The sequence below is a fragment of the Gymnodraco acuticeps genome, unplaced genomic scaffold, assembly GCF_902827175.1.
Source record: "Gymnodraco acuticeps unplaced genomic scaffold, fGymAcu1.1, whole genome shotgun sequence".
NCBI lineage: Eukaryota > Metazoa > Chordata > Actinopteri > Perciformes > Bathydraconidae > Gymnodraco > Gymnodraco acuticeps.
In genome coordinates this window covers 350,887-373,218 of record NW_022992160.1, presented here as the reverse complement: position 1 = coordinate 373,218, position 22,332 = coordinate 350,887, and the positions used below count along the sequence as shown (strand labels likewise).

Sequence of the window (22,332 nt, the reverse complement as noted above, 5' to 3'; positions counted from 1 at the left end):
ACTGGATGAAATTACAAAATGTACCCATTTCCCTCATGCTAGTATAGCCACATAAAAGTATCAAACCACCTGTTAAAATGCACCAGAATACAGGAAATCTATTTTTTTTCCGTGGTGGGGATCCCCAAACCCCCCGTTAAAAATGTCCCTCCCATATTCAGGATGCTTCCTACGCCCATGCACCCAAGTATTTATATGAAAGCACCTGCTTAATTGTTTCAGTATAGATCACAACCGGGACTTTATGAGTCCGATGGTAAGCCAAACACTATTTCTGTATTTTCTTTGTGGTAATCTCAAGAGCATGATTAGCAATCCACTCAACCACTTGGTTAGCAGCCTCTTCCAACCACACAGCATGTCTGAACAGTTTCGGGGCACAAGTCCATGGAGTTATTTGAACTATGGTAATGTGTTAAAAAATGAACTATAGGGCAATTGAGATGTGATGTGCAAGAGTTAAAGCATCTAAAATGTATAGAGAAAGACTGGAAATACTTTCAGTAGGTTCATGCTTCTAAACATTGCAGGACTAACTTGGGAGTGCATCCATTTGAGTTTGAATCAAAGGCCTGCCATGAGATGATTCCCAAATGTTAAATCAGAAACAGCACCAAGCTGCATGGATGCTTCTTTGGTTATCATGCTTTTTGTATGTATATTTAAACAATGAAGCTCCAACCCACTCCACTTTATGGAAGTGCAAAACTGAATCTGTGGAAACATTTCTGAACTGACCCTGATGCAGGACGTTAGAAACGTTTGTCATATATATATATATATATATTTCATAATACAAGTAGTTTGTATCAACATGCTATTTGGCATATTTCATTGTGTCTATTGTTTGTGACTATGTGACTATGCACTGCAAAATGAGATGGTGCAGACATCTTTGATGCTGTATCGTTAGCTTCCTCTATCCTTTCTCTAATAATGCTTTAACAGCTCAGGATAAAAATGCTTCAAATAAGGAACACAGCAAGTGCACAGATAGGTTTCTTTTTATTGAAGCATCAAGCTCATAGCACAGATATATTTAGCACATCTTGACCATCCAAAGAAAAGCAAAAGAAAGAATTAGAACAGCCAAGTTTCTCCTTCAGTACATCCTGCAACTGCACCCTCTCTGACCCTGTGGAGGACCCCCCCCCTCCCCTCTACAGAGAGATTCAGAGGAATGGAAGTGGGAAATTACAGATCATCGTTTATTCCTCCATAACTTCAGAAAAAACTGCTTTCACGACAAAAACAAACATTTGGACAAAAGGGGAAGAGAAAAAAAAAAGATTGGTCCGCATCAAAAATACAAAATATTTTTTGTATAAAATTCTATAACCATTCAACTGCAAAAATGCATTTTGAGTTCACTGTATAAAAAAATAAAACAATAGCATACTGATCCACACCAACAAGGCTAAAATGTACTTAATCCAAGAACAGTTAGCATCAAACCGCTTCAGTACTTATGAACAGTCTAAATCCCTAAATATGTGACTTCATAAAAGGACCCGGAACATCATAGCAGATCACCTCAGTCATTAGACAGCAGAGATTGGTCCTCATCAAAACAATGAAACCAATTCAAAAGCCATGATGGACAACTCCGAGGGAAACTATTCCAGGAGACAACCCCTCTGCTCGCCCTCACATTAACTGGTCCAACTGGCTCAGAGGATCCATGAGATGACTGCTGTTGTCTGCTGATGCAATCACCAGACAAACCCCCAAAGATCAGATGGATTGCAGCTGAAAGCAGGTTAGGATCTGGGCTTGTCTTCTCCAGCTCAAATTGCATTCTCTGGCAGGAGAAGCATTGTGAACACCACTGAAGAGAACGGCAGGTGGAGAAGACCAGTCATAATTAACCTAACCTGCATTCAGCACTTAACATAAGAACAATACAAGTTGACCTGACACCACCTATCCTAACACATGAGGAAATGCTTTCAGCTGGTAAAATAAGAAAAGGTGAAGCCCACACCTACTGACAAAGAGGAGGAAGAGATGGCGCTGTGCTACACTGTCAAGCAACACGCCACTATAGTCACATGCACCATAGTATCACAGGATTTCCCCCCTCAACAAACAAAGGGCATTGATCCAAACAAAAAAAAAAACTGCTGGGGAGACACGTTTTCGACCAATTCACTGCAAAAAATGTCTGGGCACAATTAATGTAATAAAAAGGCAGTTTATGCAGCGGTTAAATGTGGAATGATCCGGGATCACCCTGGCATGCTCAGACTGGTGGGCCTCTATTGTGCGCTTACAGATTTCTGTATGGGGCGGAAAGAGACCGAGAGGATGGATATTATGTGGGAAAAAGAAAAATGCTTTGCTGGGCAACTAAGCAAAAAGTATCCAATTCATTATTTCCCTTTGAGAGCTGTCAGGGCTCCGGGGCCAGCTGACCTAACCTGCAGCAGGGCATTATGATCTGTGTGTGTGTGTACTTTCGCTCAAACCCGGTCCGGGCTTTTCTCTAGATGTGTACATTCAAAAAGACAGGGACAAACGTGTTTTACACAGCTGTGCTACATTCAGTTTCAACATTTCCTTTTAACACGTCATGTGAATGTGCTGAATATGACTTGGGGGGAGGGGGAGGTTTAAGACCCAAAGGCTACCTCTAGATACAGTATTCTGTAAATAAAGAAGCCTGGATGAAACAAAGTGTGTATGTGATGTCTAAATTATTCATAACGTTTCCAGTCTTCTTTGGGAAACACTGACTACATGATTGTCAGGGTGGGGGAAGCACAATTTACTGAATGCTTCAAATTCCAGCAAAGCAGGAAGTCTTTAGCTTCGGTGAAGTACATTGACCAATCGCAAACCCTTGGACGTATATTGCAACATTAAAACAGCAAATATGGCATTTGTTTTGAAAGACTTCTTAAATGTCCTGACTATCAGACAACCATTAAATGGCCAAAAGCTCACTATGACTTATACATTCAGACTAAAGGTTGGCCTTCTTTTTTGTACCACAAGCAAACAGCTTTTTAAAGTGCACTCAAAGTTAAAAAATACCTATAGGTGAAGTGGAGAGCTATGGTCGTGTTGGGTGCTTAGAGGCAGACAGGTCTGAGCATGTCAGGGCTCCGGCCTAGTGCGGGCGGAAGCCTTGTCTGTGGGGTATGAGGGGGGAGACCTTCAGGAAGGGTCTGTTGGACAGGGCACAGGTGGACGGCCCCAAACAGAGCGTGTTTAATTCCTCTACATGCACTTCAAGATCACAGCAAGAGTGAGCTAGAATATCGAAACAGAGAAAAGAGCTTTCATGCAAGAGATCTAAGTCACAGGTACAACAATGCAAACAACTCAAATTGGAGGTTAAATTGGAGGTTAAACTAGGGCCTGCCACCGCGTCAGCACCCAGAGATCCTGAACCACGACAGCAGCAGAAGGGGGGGGAGAGGAAGAGGGAGGAGGAGGACAAGCTCTCTACTGGGGGATGAAGACAGCCGCAGGGGGGGCGCCCCACGCAACCGCCTTTTTTTTTACGCTTCTTCATCCTCAACCCTCAGCTCTGCTGGCTCTGCCCGCGGCTCTTGGCGTAGCTGGTGAAAACAAAATTGTAATCGTTGAATTGAGCCAGCTGGCGGTCGAGGCGCTTGTAGCCCTCCACCTTCTGGGCCGGAGAAAAGACACTGCGACATTTGGAGCTCTGTGGGGAAAACAGGAGAAACAAACTCAGTGACAAATCTATTTCAAATCCCTCTGAATGAAGTGCGCTCCTTATTTATACCTACCTGATTGACAAAAAGCGTGGTCACAAACTTCCCTGGCTTGAACACATCCACCACCTTACTGATTAGATCATCGTACGATGTCTGGGAGAGATTGGTTTCGAAGCTGACGTAGGAGAACTCTGGCTCCGGGGTGATGTGGATGGTCCAGTATGCTCCCTAGAGAGGACAAGAAGTAGAGCCATATTACTCACATGTTGAGCACCACAGAGTAGGCCAATCAGAAAGAGAGACTCACATCAGTCTTCATTCCATTCATTGAGTATCCACAAGGGTTGAACATTGTGGCGTCAATCACAGAACCTGGTATCAGGTCACGAATTCCACTCATCTGCAACAAAGCACAGAACTACGTCAACATCAGATAAAGCATCACTGACGCCAGCTCAGCTCATACGCTCTGAACCACCCAAACACTGGTGGCTCAAATTAACACGTGGGATATCAAGAGGGTACTTACACGAGTGACATCACTTGCAGAAACACCATCTTTCATATAGAACTGGTCCATAATGGCTGGATCGAGGTCACTCATCAGAACTTCCAGCGTCTGATCCGCAAGCTTGTTCTCCCAGTACTCTGGTAAGTCCAGGGTAAACAGGTACCTGTGTAACGGGCAGGGAGAGCTCATTACATGTGTCAACGAAGCAGCCATTTTATACTTCTTTTTCCTTTTGTGTCATCATTCTACGAGATGCCATCATCATCTGTGCTAACATCCAATTGTCATTAAGTAATACCTTGCTGTGGCTGAAACACTATTTTAATCTCTAGTAGTTCCTATAAGATCTTTCAGGGATAGTCAGTGGAGAGCACATTCAGTACCAATCTCAAGCAAAATATGCAACAATGGACAATAGATTGAGTTCCAAACAGAAATGCTCACCAGCAGTCAGAGTTCAAACGTCCCATACAGTAGGCTGCACCATCTGGAAGAGGCAGAGAGCACAAGGCAACTTCTTCACATTTCCTTTACACAGATGAAGGTATTGTATCATTTTGGTTTCATCAAACTACATTTTCTCAGAGGATATTTAAAAGGGGAAAATGAGACACATAAAAAAAGAGGCCAGTGCTAAGATCCTTAAATGTTACGTACTTGGGAAAATCTGGCTAAGAAAGTCCACTTCCTCCTGGAAGTTCCGATGAGGGAACTCTTGATGGGTTGGCTTCATAAAGTTCTTACGGGAGTAGAAGAAATTCTGCAAAAAGTATAGAACAATATGAAAATACAAAAAGGCTACAGGCATTAGGTAAGAGCTTCAGGAGTTACATTTCCTTTCTTGTGTCTGAGAAAGCTGAGCGTCCTACCTCGATGGCATCAAACCCGCAGTACTCCCTGGCGAGTTCCAGCAGAGGCACCAGTGCTTGCAGTAAGAGGGTGGTTCCGCACGTTTTCAAAATGAAACGTCTCTTGGAGACAAACATGCTACTCTCACTGTGGAGGAAAAGCAGAGCATTGTTTTGTTTATTACACAAGTGATTCTTGGGGTTCTGGTTTCACTCACATACTGTGTTTATCAGCGTACTGGTCCACCAGCCTACTAGGGGTGTAACGGTTCACAAACATTTCGGTTCGGTACGTACCTCGGTTTTTTGGTCACGGTTCGGTTCGGTACGTTTTCGGTACAGCAGAATTTTTTTTCACAAAACAAAACATATATATATATATTTTTTTTTATTATTATTAAACTGTGAATAATGTATTCACTCAAATAAATACAAAATATAATAAAATAAACATTAAGGTGCAGCATTTCGATGAACTGAAATAATCTGTATTTAAACTTTACTGTAGGCTACTAGTACTCACAAAACATAAACTATTAGTTTTGGGTTTTTAATTATTATTAAACTGTGAATATTCACTCAAATAAATACAAAATATAATAAAATAAACATTAAGGTGCAGCTTTTCGATGAACTGAAATAATCTGTATTTGAACTGTACTGTACTAGTACCTAAGCAGCCAGTTTGACATTATGACTTGCTTGTCATTGTATTTTCATGTTTTTTTAAAGAAAAATGAACTTGTCCACATTGCTGCTGAAAGGGCAGATCTGCTGGCACTAACAATGTCTCCTGCTGTGGAGAACACCCTCTCGCTAGGGACAGAGGTAGCAGATACAGCCAGGTAGCGCTTTGCTAACATGGCAACATAAGGATATTTGGCGTTTGTAATACCTTTGGCTCGGTCTGAACTCTCTGCGAGTGGTGGAGGCTTAAATGCTAGCGGGAGTTGGGTTTGCACTTCAGTCTTTTTTCTTTTGGTACCGGTGATATTCACGTTCGGGTGATGCCTTTTCAAGAGTGTGCAAGTTTGACGTATTGCCAGCCGCGTAACCAATTTTAGTTGAACAATGCCGACAAACAGCTTTGGTTCGGTCCACCTGTCTTTGTCCGTCATCCTTGTACGTAACTGCGAAACCAAAATGTTCCCAAACCGGAGACTTCAATGATGCTGGAGGATTTTCGAGCTCAACTTTATCTGCGTTCGCCATTAATTTTCGACAGTTCCTCAAATTACTGACTACATTTGAACGCATCCCTCTGAACAGCTCTCATAGTATGCCTCTCATCCAATGAAATGACTTGCTCGCTCTATGACGCGTTAAACCCAATGTGAGCAAATTACTCTGAATGCTGCGACGCAGCACCTGAGATTACTTCCAAAAAGTTGTTCACGTTCTCAATTTTTTACGTTTAACGTTATATTCGTTCGGTACACTTCGGTACACACCTGTACCGAACCGAAGGGCCCGTACCGAATAATTTCGGTACGGGTACGTGTACCGTTACACCCCTACAGCCTACAGAACACGTCTAATCCAAGACTGTTAAATGTGCTCTTCTCTGCAACTTAAATGATCAGACGCAGTGCTTACTTCACAAGATTACATTCGCTTTTATTTTTTAAATCGACATTGCAATATCAACTACATGATAAACACATGTGACTAATACAATACTTTACTCTGACTATATTGGGTCAGTTGACAGAGTAAACTAGTTCAACTTCCCCAGACATGGCAGCAGTAATTATAGGGCAGGTACACAGGAGCAACTTCTCAAACCTTTTTGGAGATATCAAAGTAGGTTCAAAGAAATTATAAATATTATATTTGTAAATACTTGGTTATGCGCCATCTGCATTAGAATGTCATACTGCAGTTATTAAATCACGTCCTGGTTGCCATGACAATTGCTTTTACCTGCCAGATTAATTAGGTATTTTAGAAAGTATAGTCCATTTTATTCTGTATAATTAAAAAGTTTAGATACTCCTCCGAAAATAGGATTTGTTGTTACTGAGAATATGTATATATATATATATATATATTTTTTTTAAATGTACATTTATCTTTATTTCATTCTATGTTTTAGGTAATTTGGTAAATCTTGTAGATTGACTGTAAAATGCTGCTGTGACAAAATCATGTCCCAACTTGGGATAAATAACATATCTATCAGATTTGTTTGATTCTTGAAAAGTCTGCAGAATCCTGTGGTGCCACTGATAACTGAGGGCAGCATCTTTACATTGGGCTACAGCAGGGTTTCCTTCATAATCTACACCGGTCACATCTCTAGAACTCGAAGCAGCGTGTGAAGCTCAGACTGCAGCGTCAGTGGAAAGCGGTTTACAGGTGACCGCTGTCTAATCCGGCCTGCCTCCTGATGGGAGGAAGACCGGGTCAAGAGCTGCACTCACCTGAGTATATAAGCTTCCTGCTTGTCAGACTTTGTCACACTTATGATCAAACAATGCACAGTCTCCAAAAGTTTGTCCCACTCAAACCTAGAAAACAGAAAAGCAACAGTTAGCAGTTATTGCCATACATTTATCAGATTGTATCAACTGGACTCCAATGTAGAAGTGAACCCCACTACGGTCCCCCTCACACTCAAGTTACCAGACTAGTGCTGACCCTATGTTTTAATAAGGAAAGCACCTCGCTCCATCGCGTTATAACGATATAAGAAAACCAATGACTGAGGAAATTGCAAAAATCTCGGGTGAGGGAGCTAAATATCACATTTGTTTTACACTTGGCTACTAGAGGACATCTTTGCATGTAGCTAACTCAATTATTATTGCCAGATCTGACCACCTCCAACCCAGTATTGGAGTATTCACTCCATCAGATATCAAAATACAATAAATAAAACAAATTAACTTTGGCAGGTAACCAGGTGATCTAGGACCTGACACAACTAACATATCTTATTAATATCCTCACTTCAAGTCCTGCTTCATTGCCATAACTCGTATAGCCTCTTAAAAGATGGGAAGCACCAGTGAAATTATCGAAGTAACAATAATTGATTTTCACTTCAACTTATGTTTATATAAATATGTATTTATTTGTATTCTAATATGTTGAAACTGTCACAAAACCTAATTCCCCCCTGGGATTTATAAAGTATTTCGAGTCATTCAATTTGAAAACTCTTGAGACATTATTTGAGTACATTGCTGCTCCAGCAGGTTCATACTTGTTTAGCCTCAGACTGGAACAGGCACCTCATGAGGAAAAGCACACAATTAGCAACCATTTACCTAAATATCAGAATGTGGCATTAGCATGACATCATGTTTTTATTGTTGAGCCAAGTCATAGGAAAACGCAAATAAAACAACATTACAGAACCATGGGGGTATCTGGTAACATGTTTACCAGTCACTCACAAAGTTACACCAACTTCAGTACAATGAAACCGAGTCAGAATGATCAGAATTCAAACCAATCAAGCATTTCACCTCTACTAGTCAGAACGTGTTTACAAGCCTAAACCCTAGGGCAGTGAGTTATTTCTAAATTATGACTTTTTTTAGCCCTGATTATTCATGGAAACTGGTGAGAATAACAAAACACAAGGCCTTTTATTCAGTGCAAAACCAGCGCTGTTGCAACATGTCGTCTTCCCGGGTTCATACCAGAGGGACAGCGTTACTGGAGACCTGGGTCAGCTCCCGTTTCAGTGTGAAATGTACACCACGTGCTATTTCTGGTCTCTCAGCACCAACACAGTTCCTCCAGGAAAGGACTACATTCAAACACTGGAAGAGTTTCTGCAAACCAAAGATAGTGACACCTGGTTACCAAGTGGACAGATTCATGAAAGCTACATTAGTTGAAAAATCCCCAAAAATTCAAAAAACGGAAACAGTAACATCGAAAATGCTCTATCACTAAAAACGCATTACAGGTGTGACAAGAGTATCAAATAGAATTCACCTCTAAGTTGGAGAAGTATTATTATCTTATTTAGGCACATTCCATATTTACACAGCTAAACATATTAAGCAAAATGAATATCAGTTAGTTGAGATGGACAAATTAGTTTATTTTCTCAAATGCATTTTAGTGTCGGAAATGTGGCTCGTGAGGAATGGGCCCAATGTTTACTTTAGTGAATATAGTGTGAAGGAATCATAATCCGTGTTCACTCTTCTCCCGTGATGGATTTAACCTGCCACTACCCCAGGGCTGCCAACCCTCATGCATTGAGCGTGAGAGTCACGCAACTAACGCATATCTCACGCAACTAACGCATATCTCACGCACTCGCATGCCTTTCCTCATGCAAAGTTTTCGTCCAAAATAAATGTATATGAATATAAAAATAAAGTGAAGGAACAGCAAACCGAGCGGTCTACGAAAGGAAACTTCCAGTTTGCGTCACCTGACACCCGCGGTCTGTAGCACTGGACAGCGACACCCTGTTGTTCATGTTTTACAGGTGACAGGTGTGGGCCGGTTTGATAGCCACCAGGGTTCGAGACGTTATGACAATATGCCTGCACTGCGCCGGATTGCACCTTAACGCCGCTCCGAGCGAGAGAGCGCAGCGGTACCTGGCATTGTTGTTGTTAGCTAGTTGCGCTAACGGATATAAGAAGCTGTTTCTACAACAAGGTGAAGGGAAAGTCCTCTCCTGTCAGACTGAGAGGCTCAGGTGAGCTAAAGCACTCTTGAGTGTTTAGATAGTTAACTGTAGTGTAAGTTATCTCATTGGGTTTCAAACGGTTTGGTCACGATTTATGTAAACAATTATTTCCGAGGCACACCTTCATATGATCATTATAGTTATAAAACAATAAGAGAATAAAGGAAAAACAGTTATGAAATACTATAAGACCGTAGAACAAGAATACAGTTTAGAAGGAGAGTGATTTGTAAAATATCCATAAAGAAAAAGAAAATCAGTTTACAGTTCTGTTTCATATGGGTGTTGAGCGATGTATCCATTAGGGGTTAACGGTTCACAAACATTTCGGTTCGTTACGTACCTCGGTTTTTAGGTCACGGTTCGGTTCAGCAGAAAAACATAATATATTTTTTTTTTAATTATTATTAAACTGTGAATATTCACTCAAATACAAAATAAAATAAACATTAAGGTGCAGCATTCCGATGAACTGAAATAATCTGTATTTGAACTGTACTGTACTAGTTCCTAAGCAGCCAGCTTGACATTAGGACTTGCTTGTCATTGTATTTTCATGTTGTTTAAAGAAAGATGAACTTGTCCACATTGCTTGCTGAAAGGGCAGATCTGCTGGCACTAACAATGTCTCCTGTGTGGAGAACACCCTCTCGCTAGTAGGGATGCCAGAAACTGACCATGATCAAAAATTACTATTATTAGCATTAGTCTATATTTTGGTTGAAACTAAGCCACAAAAAAACAAATAATAATAAAAATATATATAAATAAAAATAATTTTCGATTATGGAGACTAACGAATAATCGAATAATCGCTGGCATCCCTACTCGCTAGGGACAGAGGTAGCAGATACAGCCAGGTAGCGCTTTGCCAACATGGCAACATAAGGATATTTGGCGTTTGTAATAGCTTTGGCTCGGTCTGAACTTGTTCGAGTGGTGGAGGCTTAAATGCTAGTGGGAGTTGGGTTTGCACTTCAGTCTTTTGGTACCGGTGATATTCACGTTCGGGTGATGCCTTTTCAAATGAGTGTGCAAGTTTGATGTATTGCCAGCCGCGTAACCAATGTTAGTTGAACAATGCCGACAAACAGCTTTGGTTCGGTCCACCTGTCTTTGTCCGTCATCCTTGTACGTAACTGCGAAACCAAAATGTTCCCAAACCGGAGACTTCAATGATGCTGGAGGATTTTCGAGCTCAACTTTATCTGCGTTCGCCATTTCCTCAAATGACTGACTACATTTGAACGCATCCCTGTGACCAGCTCTCATAGTATGCCTCTCGTCCAATGAAATGACTTGCTCGCTCTATGACGCGTTGAACACAATGTGAGCAAATTACTCTGAATGCGCAGCACCTGAGATTACTTCCAAAAAGTTGTCCACGTTCTCAATTTTTACGTTTAACGTTATATTCGTTTGGTACGGTTATATACGGTACCGAATACTTTTTTATATGTTCAATACATTTGCAACCCTGTACACCCCCCCCCCCCCCAAAAAATCTCACTCAAAGGTTGGCAGCCCTGCACTACCCTCCTAAAAAGGGGGGAAGTAAAGAAACCTGCGTGACACACATTTTGTTTGTCTCCACTCTAAACCATCTCTGGTGAAATAAAATCAGTAGATCAAGGTGTACTGACAAACACTTGGCTGCAGACTAGGGCTGCTCAATTAATCATATTTTAATCGCTATTACGATTTTGGCTTGCAGCGATTACGAAAACAACGTAATGTTTTGGTTTTTCAGTTGAATTATACTTAAAGGTGGGGTAGGTAATTTTGGAGGAACCAGCTCGTGTGCTAGAATTTGAAAATAAACAACCGGAAAAAATCTGCTCCTTCCTTACAGAGCCCCTCCTCCAACACACACGAACGCGCACATGACCAATGAGGGCACGAGATAAGTCTGTGCCCAGATGGAAGGCTGACAGGCAGGTAGGCCATCCAGTTACTTTAGCCGGGCCGGCTCAGATGATTGGTCGTGCTTTTTACAGTACCACAGCTTCCACAGATAGGGTTGCCAACTTCCAGAAATGGAGACACGGGACACACGCACGTGTCCCTCGCGCGCATGCGTGCGAAGATTTTCGGGTTTCTGGCGGATTTAGTTACTTTTTTTTGTTACTTTATTTCGGTTTTAGGGTTAGGTTAGGGTTATGTTATTTAATTATTTTGGGGGAGCCAGCCCCTAGGGATCGAAAATGTTTTTGGGGGTCAAACCCCCCAAAACCCTCAAAATGCATAGAAAACTATGCATACCTATAACACAATACAAACACAATGGTTTTACACCTGCATTAGGCTACTACATCACATTGTACATCAGCATGTTCAAATCGGATAAGTGGGCACAAGGGACATCTGGGCACCTCGATGTACAATTGGCTATTTTGTCCAAAATGTTAAAAAATAAAATATTTGAAAAATGGTATTAAGTAATGCAAAGTATACATGATGTGAACATGCACGGTACATCATTATTAGACTTAATGTTATCCTTCAACCAACCATTTTCCCATCAATCAGCTGACTGACTCTCACACACACCATACTTGCCAACCCTCCCGATTTTCGCGGGAGACTCCCGATTTCATTGCCCTCTCCCGGTTTCCTCCCGGGGTCATATTTCTCCCGCATTTCTGACAAAATCAGATTTACTCAGGACTGTTTCCACTCGGACTTTAATACAGCTACACCATTGTTTGGTTTCCATGGTAGCACACGCAACTGAAAGTCTGAGGGTGAGGAAGATAGTAACAGAAAACAGAACAAGAATCGACAACACGACCCTCTGCTCACTCCTTTCCTGTCCAGCCCACACTATGCTCCATCAAGGATGGTGCTACAGGCAGCAAGGCAGTGCACTTAGAACTACAATAAGCATGGTAATGTTAATCTAATACAGATCCGGTGATCCACTAGCACACGTTCCCCCCCGCGGTGGTTTTCAAATCCTCCCGATTTCTGAGGTTGGCAAGTATGACACACACACACACACACGTGCGAGCATTGTGCCTGCCCTGTCAACTGAGCGGTCCTAGCGCCCTTCGCATACAGCACACAAACACACAGGCACGCAGCCAGACACACTGAATTGCCCGCAAACAGAAAAATATTTTATTTTTTTTCCCTTTACACGGGAGTCCGGGACAAACAAAGTCCTGTACGGGACACGCCCCTTTTGGCTCAAATACGGGGCGTACCGGCTAATACGGGATGGTTGGCAACCCTATCCACAGATGAAATTTTTTAGGGATTTTTTTAGGGATGAACCGAATATTCGGCCACCGAAAATTATCGGCCGAAAATGGTTAAAAAGGCCCTTTCGGCCGAAAGGGTTTTAGCACCGAAAAAATATCACCGAATGTCAGAACAGGCTTACGTTGGTAACCTAACGTGTTATTGTGATGACGTAATAAAGACGCGGCGACCATGCTCGCGGCTGGCTCACAGGGGGGGGGGAACATTGACCTTTGTCATCGAGATTGCCCTGAGCCTTTAACAAATGGTATTAAATAATCTGATGACAGACTGTAAACAGAATAGCTGAAATGTTAACAAACTAAATAACTCAGTTACCTCTAATCATTAACCCATGTTTGTATCATGTAGTTAACTCCGTGTGTTGCTGCTAGCATACAGAACACCTGACGTGGAAACGTTACTCGTGGATGGGGCTACAGCGCTACTAGAAAGACGGTCGAACCCGGTACATTCCTCCGTCTGCATGCGGTGCACTTTTGCTAAATGTTTAGACAAATTGCTCGTGCTTACATGCTAAACTCTTATTGCACTTATGGTAACAAGTATTCTCCACATCGAGACGGGTAAAGTTTAACCACACCTCAGAGCGCGTTCTCTCCGCCATCTCCACAGTGTGCTCCGCTGCATGTAGCAGCTGGGTGTGTGTAAACTGCCCCACCCCCTCGCACACAGACGGGGGAGAGCGATCTCGTCTGATCGAAAATACATCATAGACGCATTTGTTGTCTTTGCATATTAGAAACGAGTTGGCGACACTAAGAATGCGATATCATGTTTTTTAGCAATAATACATGACATATATAAATGTACTGTATGCATTCAAAAGTGCTGAATAAATGTTTTATGGACCCATAATAGTGATTATTATTTAAGTTAAGTTTTGCCATAATCATGTCTATTTCCATAATCAGGTAGCTGAACAACATTGGTAAAAAATGTATACATTATATATATATATATATATATATATATATATATATATATATATATTTCTATTAATCATTTTCGGCCTTTGGCCAACTGTTTCCTATTTTCGGTATCGGTTTCGGCCAAGAATTTCCCATTCGGTGCACCCCTAGATTTGTTGTCAAAGCACTTCAGATATTCATTGCTATCGGGATGTTAAGAGCATTCCATGGAATATAACAAGTGCATCTCGAGCCGGTTTCTCAAACTTACCTACCCCACCTTTAAAGTTCAGGGTAATCAACTGTTAAAAACATACTGTTCAATTTTTTTCCAATAAATGGATGTTTTCAAAGTAAATGGATAATGGATTTAATAATCGTGATATCAATTATTGACCCAAATAATCGAGATTATGATTTTTGCCATAATCGAGCAGCCCTACTGCAGACTGTAAAGGAGTGTGATGACACTAAATATCCTCAGGAGTAGTTGCTTGTCAATCACTTGCAGCAGACTACGGTGCTGTAGAGCCTGAGGAAGGGCAGCGGGGTAATGTGAGCGAGCTCCACATTTGTGAATCAGATGCCCTTGTGGACTTATTTGGACATTGGCTGACTTCCAGCGAGCCTGATCCACTGACAGTGTCCCACTGAGCCGTTAATCTGCCCCCTGGCTGTAAATAAATGCCAGTCCTCATTCACCCGACGGCCACACACTTGTCTTAAACTGACCTCTGTGATCTGGTTAATGACTACAAAACACTCATAATTTGCAGACTGAGCCTTATAACAGGCTGTTCACTTAGTATTACTGTACTGCAAGAACGGAGTTTGAGGACGATGAATTCTACTTCAGAATAATATATAATTTAGAGGAGATGTTTTGTAAACCAGGAAAAGAGGATGTGCTCAAGGTGATCATTTCTTACCAGCTGTCATCATAAATGATTGTGTGTACACTGAATTCCCCTCCTGTTGCTCTGCTCTCACACTGAACTACAACAGGCATCCTGGACAAACGTCATTTACTTTAGCTTCTCAGTGTTAGAGACATAGTAACAAATGGAGGTCAAGATTTCACATTCTTTTCCCAGAGTCCCATCACTCAAACCCTTTCCATTGAATGCAAGTGCCTCTAAGCAAATCACAGACGGATACCCAGTCACCAGAGGTGGGGACTCGAGTCATATGACTTGACTCGAGTCACATATTTTTTGACTTGAGACTTGCTTGACTAACATTGATAAAAGACTTGACTTGGTATTCATGACTTGAGACTTGACTTAAGCTTGAGACAGATGACTTGAAAGGACTTGACTGTTTAAAATTAAATATTTACGTTTGTTTTTGTAGTGAGATATTACGTTTAGTTTTTTCGAAAAACGTGATTATAGCGCAATGTGCGCAAACCTGGCAACCCACTCAGTTAACATGGCAGCAGCTAGCTTTACTCCACAAATAGTCAAGTTTGGATTCAAGGATTATTTTGTCGATGACGGTAATAAGAAGAGAACAGCGGTATGCAGGGTCTGCAGCATAAAGATCAGTGACACGACCACCACAACATCCAACTTCATTCGTCACTACAACAAACCCACAGAGAAAGGTTGTGTTAGCTAGAAAGCTAACGTTAAGTTAAAGCTACGTTAGACTTGGTTTCAAATCGATTAAGCAAAGAGAAGACAAAACGGTAAATGAACACTAGAACCGCCAAGGGATTCATTTTGACTAACCCTGATACTGACGGGCTGTCAGGAGGGGGGGGGAGAGAGAGAGGAAAAGAGATGCCTCGTTTATTTCCCCTGAGTTGTTATCAGAAGTTACTGTAAACTTTTGAATAATGTAGTTCATCTACTTTTAGTAGTTTGTTTAAATGTTTTAATGATGTTGTTTTTGTTTGTAGAAGTGCATCATTCCTTGATTTATTGTAAAATGAATCTGAACTTTTTGATCTGTTATGATGATAAACTGAAGCCATTTCTACATGAACCCAATTAAGTGAGTTTTATATCGTTCTACTTAGTTTATAAGGAAATGATCAAGAGGAACAAATTAAAGGATTTGGAAATTATATCTCTAGGTGCTGACGCTGTTGGCGGTTCTAGTGTTAACAGACATTTTAATTAAATATGTGTAATGGCAAATGCCATATATGATTTTCTTACCTGGAATTCTGCCTTTTTGAACAGACTTTTTGAGTCCTAGCTATATTGTCTGCAGTTCTAGGGTTAATATGAATCTAATATGATTATCATCGGTCTAAATTAGATTTCAAATGATTAACTGTGTATGTAATGAAGATCATAGTGTGGGTTACATCCATTTTCATAACCACTGTCTGACTTACTGATTTAAATGCAGAAACTGGGCTTATTCATCAGCATTTCGTATGACTTGACTTGACTTGACCTGAGCAATGACTTGACTTGCTTGACTCTCACAACAGTGACTTGCTTGATATTTGTAGGTCAAGACTTGAGACTTGCTCATGACTTGCACATGTAGGATTTACTCCCACCTCCGCCAGTAACCAATCAGAGGAACTGGGAGGAGAGTGCCTACATGTCTGGAAACGTGACCGGAGCAGGGACAGCATGCAGTAGGTTTAAAAGCTGCCAAGCAGTGAGTGTTCTAAACCCTATCATACAAGCCCCAGTCCTGGGATCCAGACAGACTAGACCCTCTGCTGACTCAGGGTCCCGGTCAGCATAGTGTTGTACTTTGTGATGGGAGCAGTTTGGGATCCAGCTCACATTTAAATGATCTGTGGCTAAGTGCCCTGTCGTGGGCCAGTATCGCTGCACGCATTGAAGACAGCGACCACATGCTTGACATAGCCTACTCAAAGAGGGGGGGGGGGGGGCTTAGTCATTGTTCAATGACGCAGAAAAAATAACCTCGCCATTTACAGAAAAACAAACTCAAAATACAGTTACATCGAAATCCTATGTGCTATATAAAATAAGTATCTAGTATATGGTAGCACTCTCGTAATCAAACGATGTCCCAACAACACTGAGGGGGCAATAATACACGTGCGTAATGACAGGGGGTAAAAAGCATCCAGCCCGCCTAATGTTGTTTAGCAAGGTAAGCTGTTAAATAAAGCGTGTGAAAGCAGGGCCTCGTGACAAGAAGCAGTCTCAGGAGTGAGCAGCACACCGAGGCTGAGAACTAGCTAGAGAGAGCTAGCTGTTAGCTCTAAACGAGGTGCCAACTCTGCCAAGACGAACCTTAAAATATATACCAGTTAATCCGTCGCTCACTATAACAGGCTCATCATCATGATATCGATTAATTGCAAATAAATGTGTCAATAATTCCTCGGTGAAGAATGAATGACTCAGCTTAGAAACCGCTATTAAAGGGGGAGGTGGCCATTTTCCAGTGACGGTGTTAGCTGTTCCCTGGTGCTATGCTCTGGTGTCTCAATATGGTCCTGTTCTTGTAAATTCAGCGAATTGAGGATTAACTAATGAGTACAGTTAAGTAATCACCTCGGGGACACTAAATCTTATCAGGTTAAATTGGTTACATGTCAACAACGGACTGTGGAAGTGAAGCCAAGCATGTGGCCGGTGTCTCAGCCTACGCTTCAGCTGTATGCTGCCTCTGCTACGGACTGACACAAACCTTGGGATGGTACGGAGGTCGCCGGTTCCTTTGCTCTCATCCTGCCGAGAGAACCACACTTCCAACAGCTTCTCAGTCCCCTCGAAGAAATGTGCACCGTTATCCTCCATCATGAGACAACCGACACCCAACAACAAATATTAAACTTCGGTTGTAACGTTTACAACTTGGTTAATCCTTCCTCGGTCCGTTATAATTTATTGAGGTACAGTCCTTTAAACAATCCAGGTGTTGATTTTCTTGAGTTACCGTCTTCCCTTTTTCAGAGAATACTGTTAGCGAGTGCTAGCTAATATCGCCGGCCATACTGTGTAAAGCACTGAATGGAGACGGCGCGGTGAATTTATCTGCCTTACACTCTGACGTCATTTTTGCAGTACTCCAATCAGATTTCCGTGCTCTGGTTTGTGTTCATATGATAGGTTTAGGTTCCAATCACTCATCGAAAAGAACAGGGGTTTCCTCACGTGACGTTATATTGTGTTTATAGCCTCCTCCGAGTGGCCATAGCCCTTCACAAATATAAGTGGAGTACAAATAAATAATAGTAATCCATGATGAAGTAAATACATATATAATGTAGTGGTTTTATACATGAAATATGTCTACACATTGAACATGAATATGTGTTGTAAAAATGTGTATGTAAAGCCGATTGCAGTTTGAAGAAAATAGGTCAATGTGCCTTTTATCAGAAAGATATACAACCATTGCATACGTTTTTAAGCAACCAACAATAAATTATGTTAGACCCTGCTTTGATAATGCCCATGCATGACAATCAGGACAACACATACAATTATTAAATGAGGTGCCAATAGGGTGTTAGCAATTTAGTGTCCATTTTTACAAAACAACATTTCAGATAATTTGATATTTATATTTTCTATAAACATCTAATGTATTTGTTGTATTATCTTGATACAAGTTGGTATATGTGTTATTAAATGATGCCGTTAACATTCGGGGATCCTAAACGTATTGTGTACTAAGTATTAAGACTATAAAGTATAGTACTTTAAATGAGCAGCCCTGTTTGTACACCATGAAATCCGACCAGCATTTATTTCATGAGTGAGTGGGCTCTGCAAAGAGCAACACACCGCAGCGAGAAACGCGATTTGTAGTTTCCTTTCCCCCCGTTTACGAGCTGGTAAACCACGGTGCCTGCTCTAAAGAACTACCGTTCCCAGGGATCCCTGTGCGACAATTAGAAACGTCAACAAACCAGTGAACATTAGGCGAGCAGACCAAAATCCCAAACAAGGATATGGTGGGGGAATAAAACGACCAGATTATATAATTAATGCATGTAATAATTAATATTTTATTTTATTGTAAATGAAGACGTATTTATGGGTTAAAATGGATTACGACTTCAAAACAAAGCTGGCGGCCGAGCGAGAGAGAGTAGAAGATCTGTTCGAATATGAAGGTTGCAAAGTGGGTCGTGGCACCTGGGCACGTTTATAAAGCTAAGCGCAAAGACGGGTAAGATAAGATAAGATGAGATGGTACTTTATTGATCCCAATTTGGGAAATTGTTTTTGTTGCAGCAGCATAAAAGACAAGGCATTTTACAATAAAACAAAACTAGAAATAAACAAGAATATAAATAAAATAGAAAATATACATGTTGATATTATATATACAAAGATATATATATATATATATATATATACATAAATATGACAAATGGAATATTAAATATTGAACAGATTATATATGTGTAAAATGTACAGCGAGTTTGTTTTATTCCAAGAGAAACTATGGAGCAGAGAGTTCTCTTCCAGCCAGAGGTGATTTATTGTACAGAGTTATTGCAGTGGGCAGGAATGTGTTCCTGTATCGGTCCTTGAGACAGCGGAGCTGCAGCAGTCTGTTGGAGAAGGAGCTCCGTTGACTGTCCAGCTGCAGGTGGAGAGGATGGGTGGGGTTATCCATCATGGACAACAGCCTGTTCAGTGTCCTCCTCTCCACCACAGCTTCAAAGGGGTCCAGCTTGATGCCGATGACAGACCCAGCTTTCCTGATCACTTTATTGATCCTGCTGGTGTCACCAGCTCTGATGCCCCCCCCCCCCCCCCCCCCCAGCAGACCGCAGCAAAGAAGAGTGCGCTGGCCACAACAGACTAGAAGATCTCCAGCATCTTGCTGCACACGTGGAAGGATCTCAGCTTCCTCAGCAAATAGAGTCTGTTCATCCCCTTCTTGTACACAGCGTCAGTGTTGATCCTCCAGTTCAGCCGGTTGTCTAAGTGCACTCCCAGGTACTTGTCTTCTTCGCGGTGTTGATGGAGACAGCAGCCTGCTTCATGCACAATATTTAAATGCCCTGCTATCGTCGTTCATCGCAATAGTGACATTCAGCTTTCTGTCGTGCTTCCCATACAAAAACTGCACAGCCAAACTTTATCTCACTCCCACAGTCGAATGTCGTCTGTTCCGTATTCTATTTTATTTCTTACAATGTTACTGTCAAGCATGTGACAGTGCCCTTGTGATTGTGTACATGTACAACAACAGGAAGCTGACAAACATGCTCTCACATGTCTGCAGAGTCTCTATTTGTTGCTTCTGGACAGTGGTCGGACAAGAACTCAGATCTTGTACTTGAGTAAAAGTAGATTTACTCAGATCTTGTACGTATGACATGAGTAAAGTAAAAGTACCAGAGTGTAGGAATACTCTGTTAAAAGTCAGAAGTCCTGCATTTACTATGTTACTCAATTAAAAGTACAAAAGTAATACCATTATAATATCCTTAAAGTAGCGACAGTAAAAGTATTATTTCAGAATAATATATATGATATGTTTTATAATGATTGATCATGAAAGTGTTCTCAAAGCTGGTGAAGGTGCAGCTAGTCTGAATGACTTTGTATACTGCAGGGTAGCTTGTGAACTTACTCCAGGTAGAACTACATTCCTGTAAATGTATTGTATTTGGAGTAAAAGTGCATGATTAACCTCTGAATTGTAGTGGAGTAGAAGTAAAAAGTAGGAAAAAAATAGTTTTCTTTCTTTTTTTTGCGGAATGACAGCGTATACTGTTATTGACAGCGCGCCTGCAGCAGATAGACTTCTACTGCAGGAGTAGTCCATAACAGGACTTCAGAAGGATTATGGCAGGGGTGTCCAACATCTTTCACCAGCGACGTGCAGTCAGGGGAGGCAGGGGAGGCAGAGCCTCACCTGTCATACTCCAATGTAACGGAAAAACAACTAAAGAAAAACTAAATAGTAATAATAATAAAATGTCTCCACTGATCTGTGTTGTAACTTGTAAATGTGATTTCTGTTTGATTCCAATCGCTTTTTATAGTCAAAATCAGCTAATTTGCCGAGCTCCGCTACAACTACGGGAAGCGATGAGGAGTGAGGCAGGGACGAGCTCTGCCTCTCGTAAGCCCACAGTAACTGGCTGGAGCGCGGGCATTCATTTAACGCGGGCACTTATTTTGTGAGCGCGCTCAAGCCAGTTACTGTGGGGTGAGGTGAGGCACAGATGATGCCTCACCTCAGAATGCGTCACCCCACAGAAACTGGCTGGAAAGCGGGCCCTAAGCGCATGCCTGCACCATCTCACTGTATGTCACCAATGTAATGTTTGTAGATCCCTTTATTACATTTATCCTCACCATCCATAGTCTCTAAATAACTTATTTCACGTATATATGATATTTAGGCTCGCTGGTCTCATCATACAACGGCAATGAAAAAAGCACCAGGGGAGGCAGCCATAACCTCTGCCGCACTGAAGGGGGCGCAAGTGAGCCCACAGGTTCTTGTTACTACTGTTATTCTATGCAGAGACGGTGGACGCAAACAACAAACAACAAACAACAAGCTAGACTTTTGAAACTAGAGGAAGATAAGGAGGACTTTTACAAAAAAGTAATGGAGATTGTTGTCCAGAAGGATAGCATGGACTTCATCTTCAAGTCAAGGTAAGACCCCAATTGTAATGAACATGGGATCTTACTAAGAAAGAACAATCCAATACTTAGATTGTGGGTATCCTTTTGTTGAACGGTCTGTTTAAAATGAATCGAAGCATCAGACTAAAAAAGCTTTTGAAAATAACCGAATATTTCGATTAAGGTAAAAATATAATATTTGTAAATCTGACTCTGAAAGAGTCAGTGCCTCACCAGCCATGAACCTCACCGCACGTCACTGTCTTTCACTGAGGGCCACTTACGGAAAAACATACGAAGGGCTGGGCCCCTCACTAGAGGTGAGGTATATTGCCTCATAAGTTCAGTTATAAGTTATCAAAATCAATCAAATGTAATTAAAGTATTCCTGATACTTAAATATGCTCCCCTCCTGTTGTGTTTGGGTCAAATCTGACCGATTCACTACTTTCATCAATCATAACTTATTCGTTTTACATTCGATCGCATTAAGGCTTTATGATATCCTTCACAGTAGACATTTGAGCATGTCAAATTGCTGATCACCACTTTCATTGCATTTTGGATGATTTAGTCAACTTTGTAACACGGTGGTTACTAATTCCATAAAGAAATGGAATTAGTAACCATCTGGATCAGATAAAACACACACACAACAATTTGATACATTTCCCGCTCTTATGTGCCCATCAATCATCCCCCACATGGATCACACCTGACACACGCAATACATGTTCAGTTTCTATTCGTTGTATATTTATTTACTGCAGTTCTTCGTGTATACCAGTAGTCTGATACAATATTTACAGTTTGAAAGGGTGTTAAATGAAATTTGGTGATGATTAATGGTTTTAGTGTTAATGTAATAGCAGTTAAAACAGGACAGGAGGGTTAAG

At 41.3% G+C, this 22,332-nt stretch overlaps 2 protein-coding genes across 3 annotated transcripts in view; one reads left to right on the top strand and one right to left on the bottom strand.

Annotated features, from left to right (window-relative positions):
* Positions 1–986: 986 nt before the first annotated feature.
* Positions 987–17,850, bottom strand: amd1 (adenosylmethionine decarboxylase 1). Of its 2 annotated transcripts, XM_034204538.1 has the most exons (9): positions 17,517–17,850; positions 7,469–7,555; positions 5,067–5,193; positions 4,855–4,957; positions 4,642–4,684; positions 4,216–4,360; positions 3,994–4,086; positions 3,759–3,914; positions 987–3,673 (listed from the first exon to the last, which is right to left on the bottom strand). In XM_034204538.1, the coding sequence occupies exons 1-9, from the start codon at positions 17,627–17,629 to the stop codon at positions 3,530–3,532; spliced, it is 1,011 nt and encodes a 336-aa protein (XP_034060429.1). In that variant the 5' UTR covers positions 17,630–17,850; the 3' UTR covers positions 987–3,529. The 2 variants fall into 2 exon arrangements, with proteins under 2 accessions (XP_034060429.1, XP_034060430.1); XM_034204539.1 differs by lacking the exon at positions 7,469–7,555.
* A 1,031-nt stretch (positions 17,851–18,881) lies between these two features.
* LOC117538651 (cyclin-dependent kinase 19-like) overlaps positions 18,882–22,332 on the top strand; it is a 248,682-nt gene continuing 245,231 nt past the window's right edge. Inside the window, 2 exon segments of the mRNA XM_034204522.1 lie at positions 18,882–18,973; positions 18,975–19,007. Coding sequence (XP_034060413.1) covers positions 18,882–18,973; positions 18,975–19,007 — 125 coding nt within the window.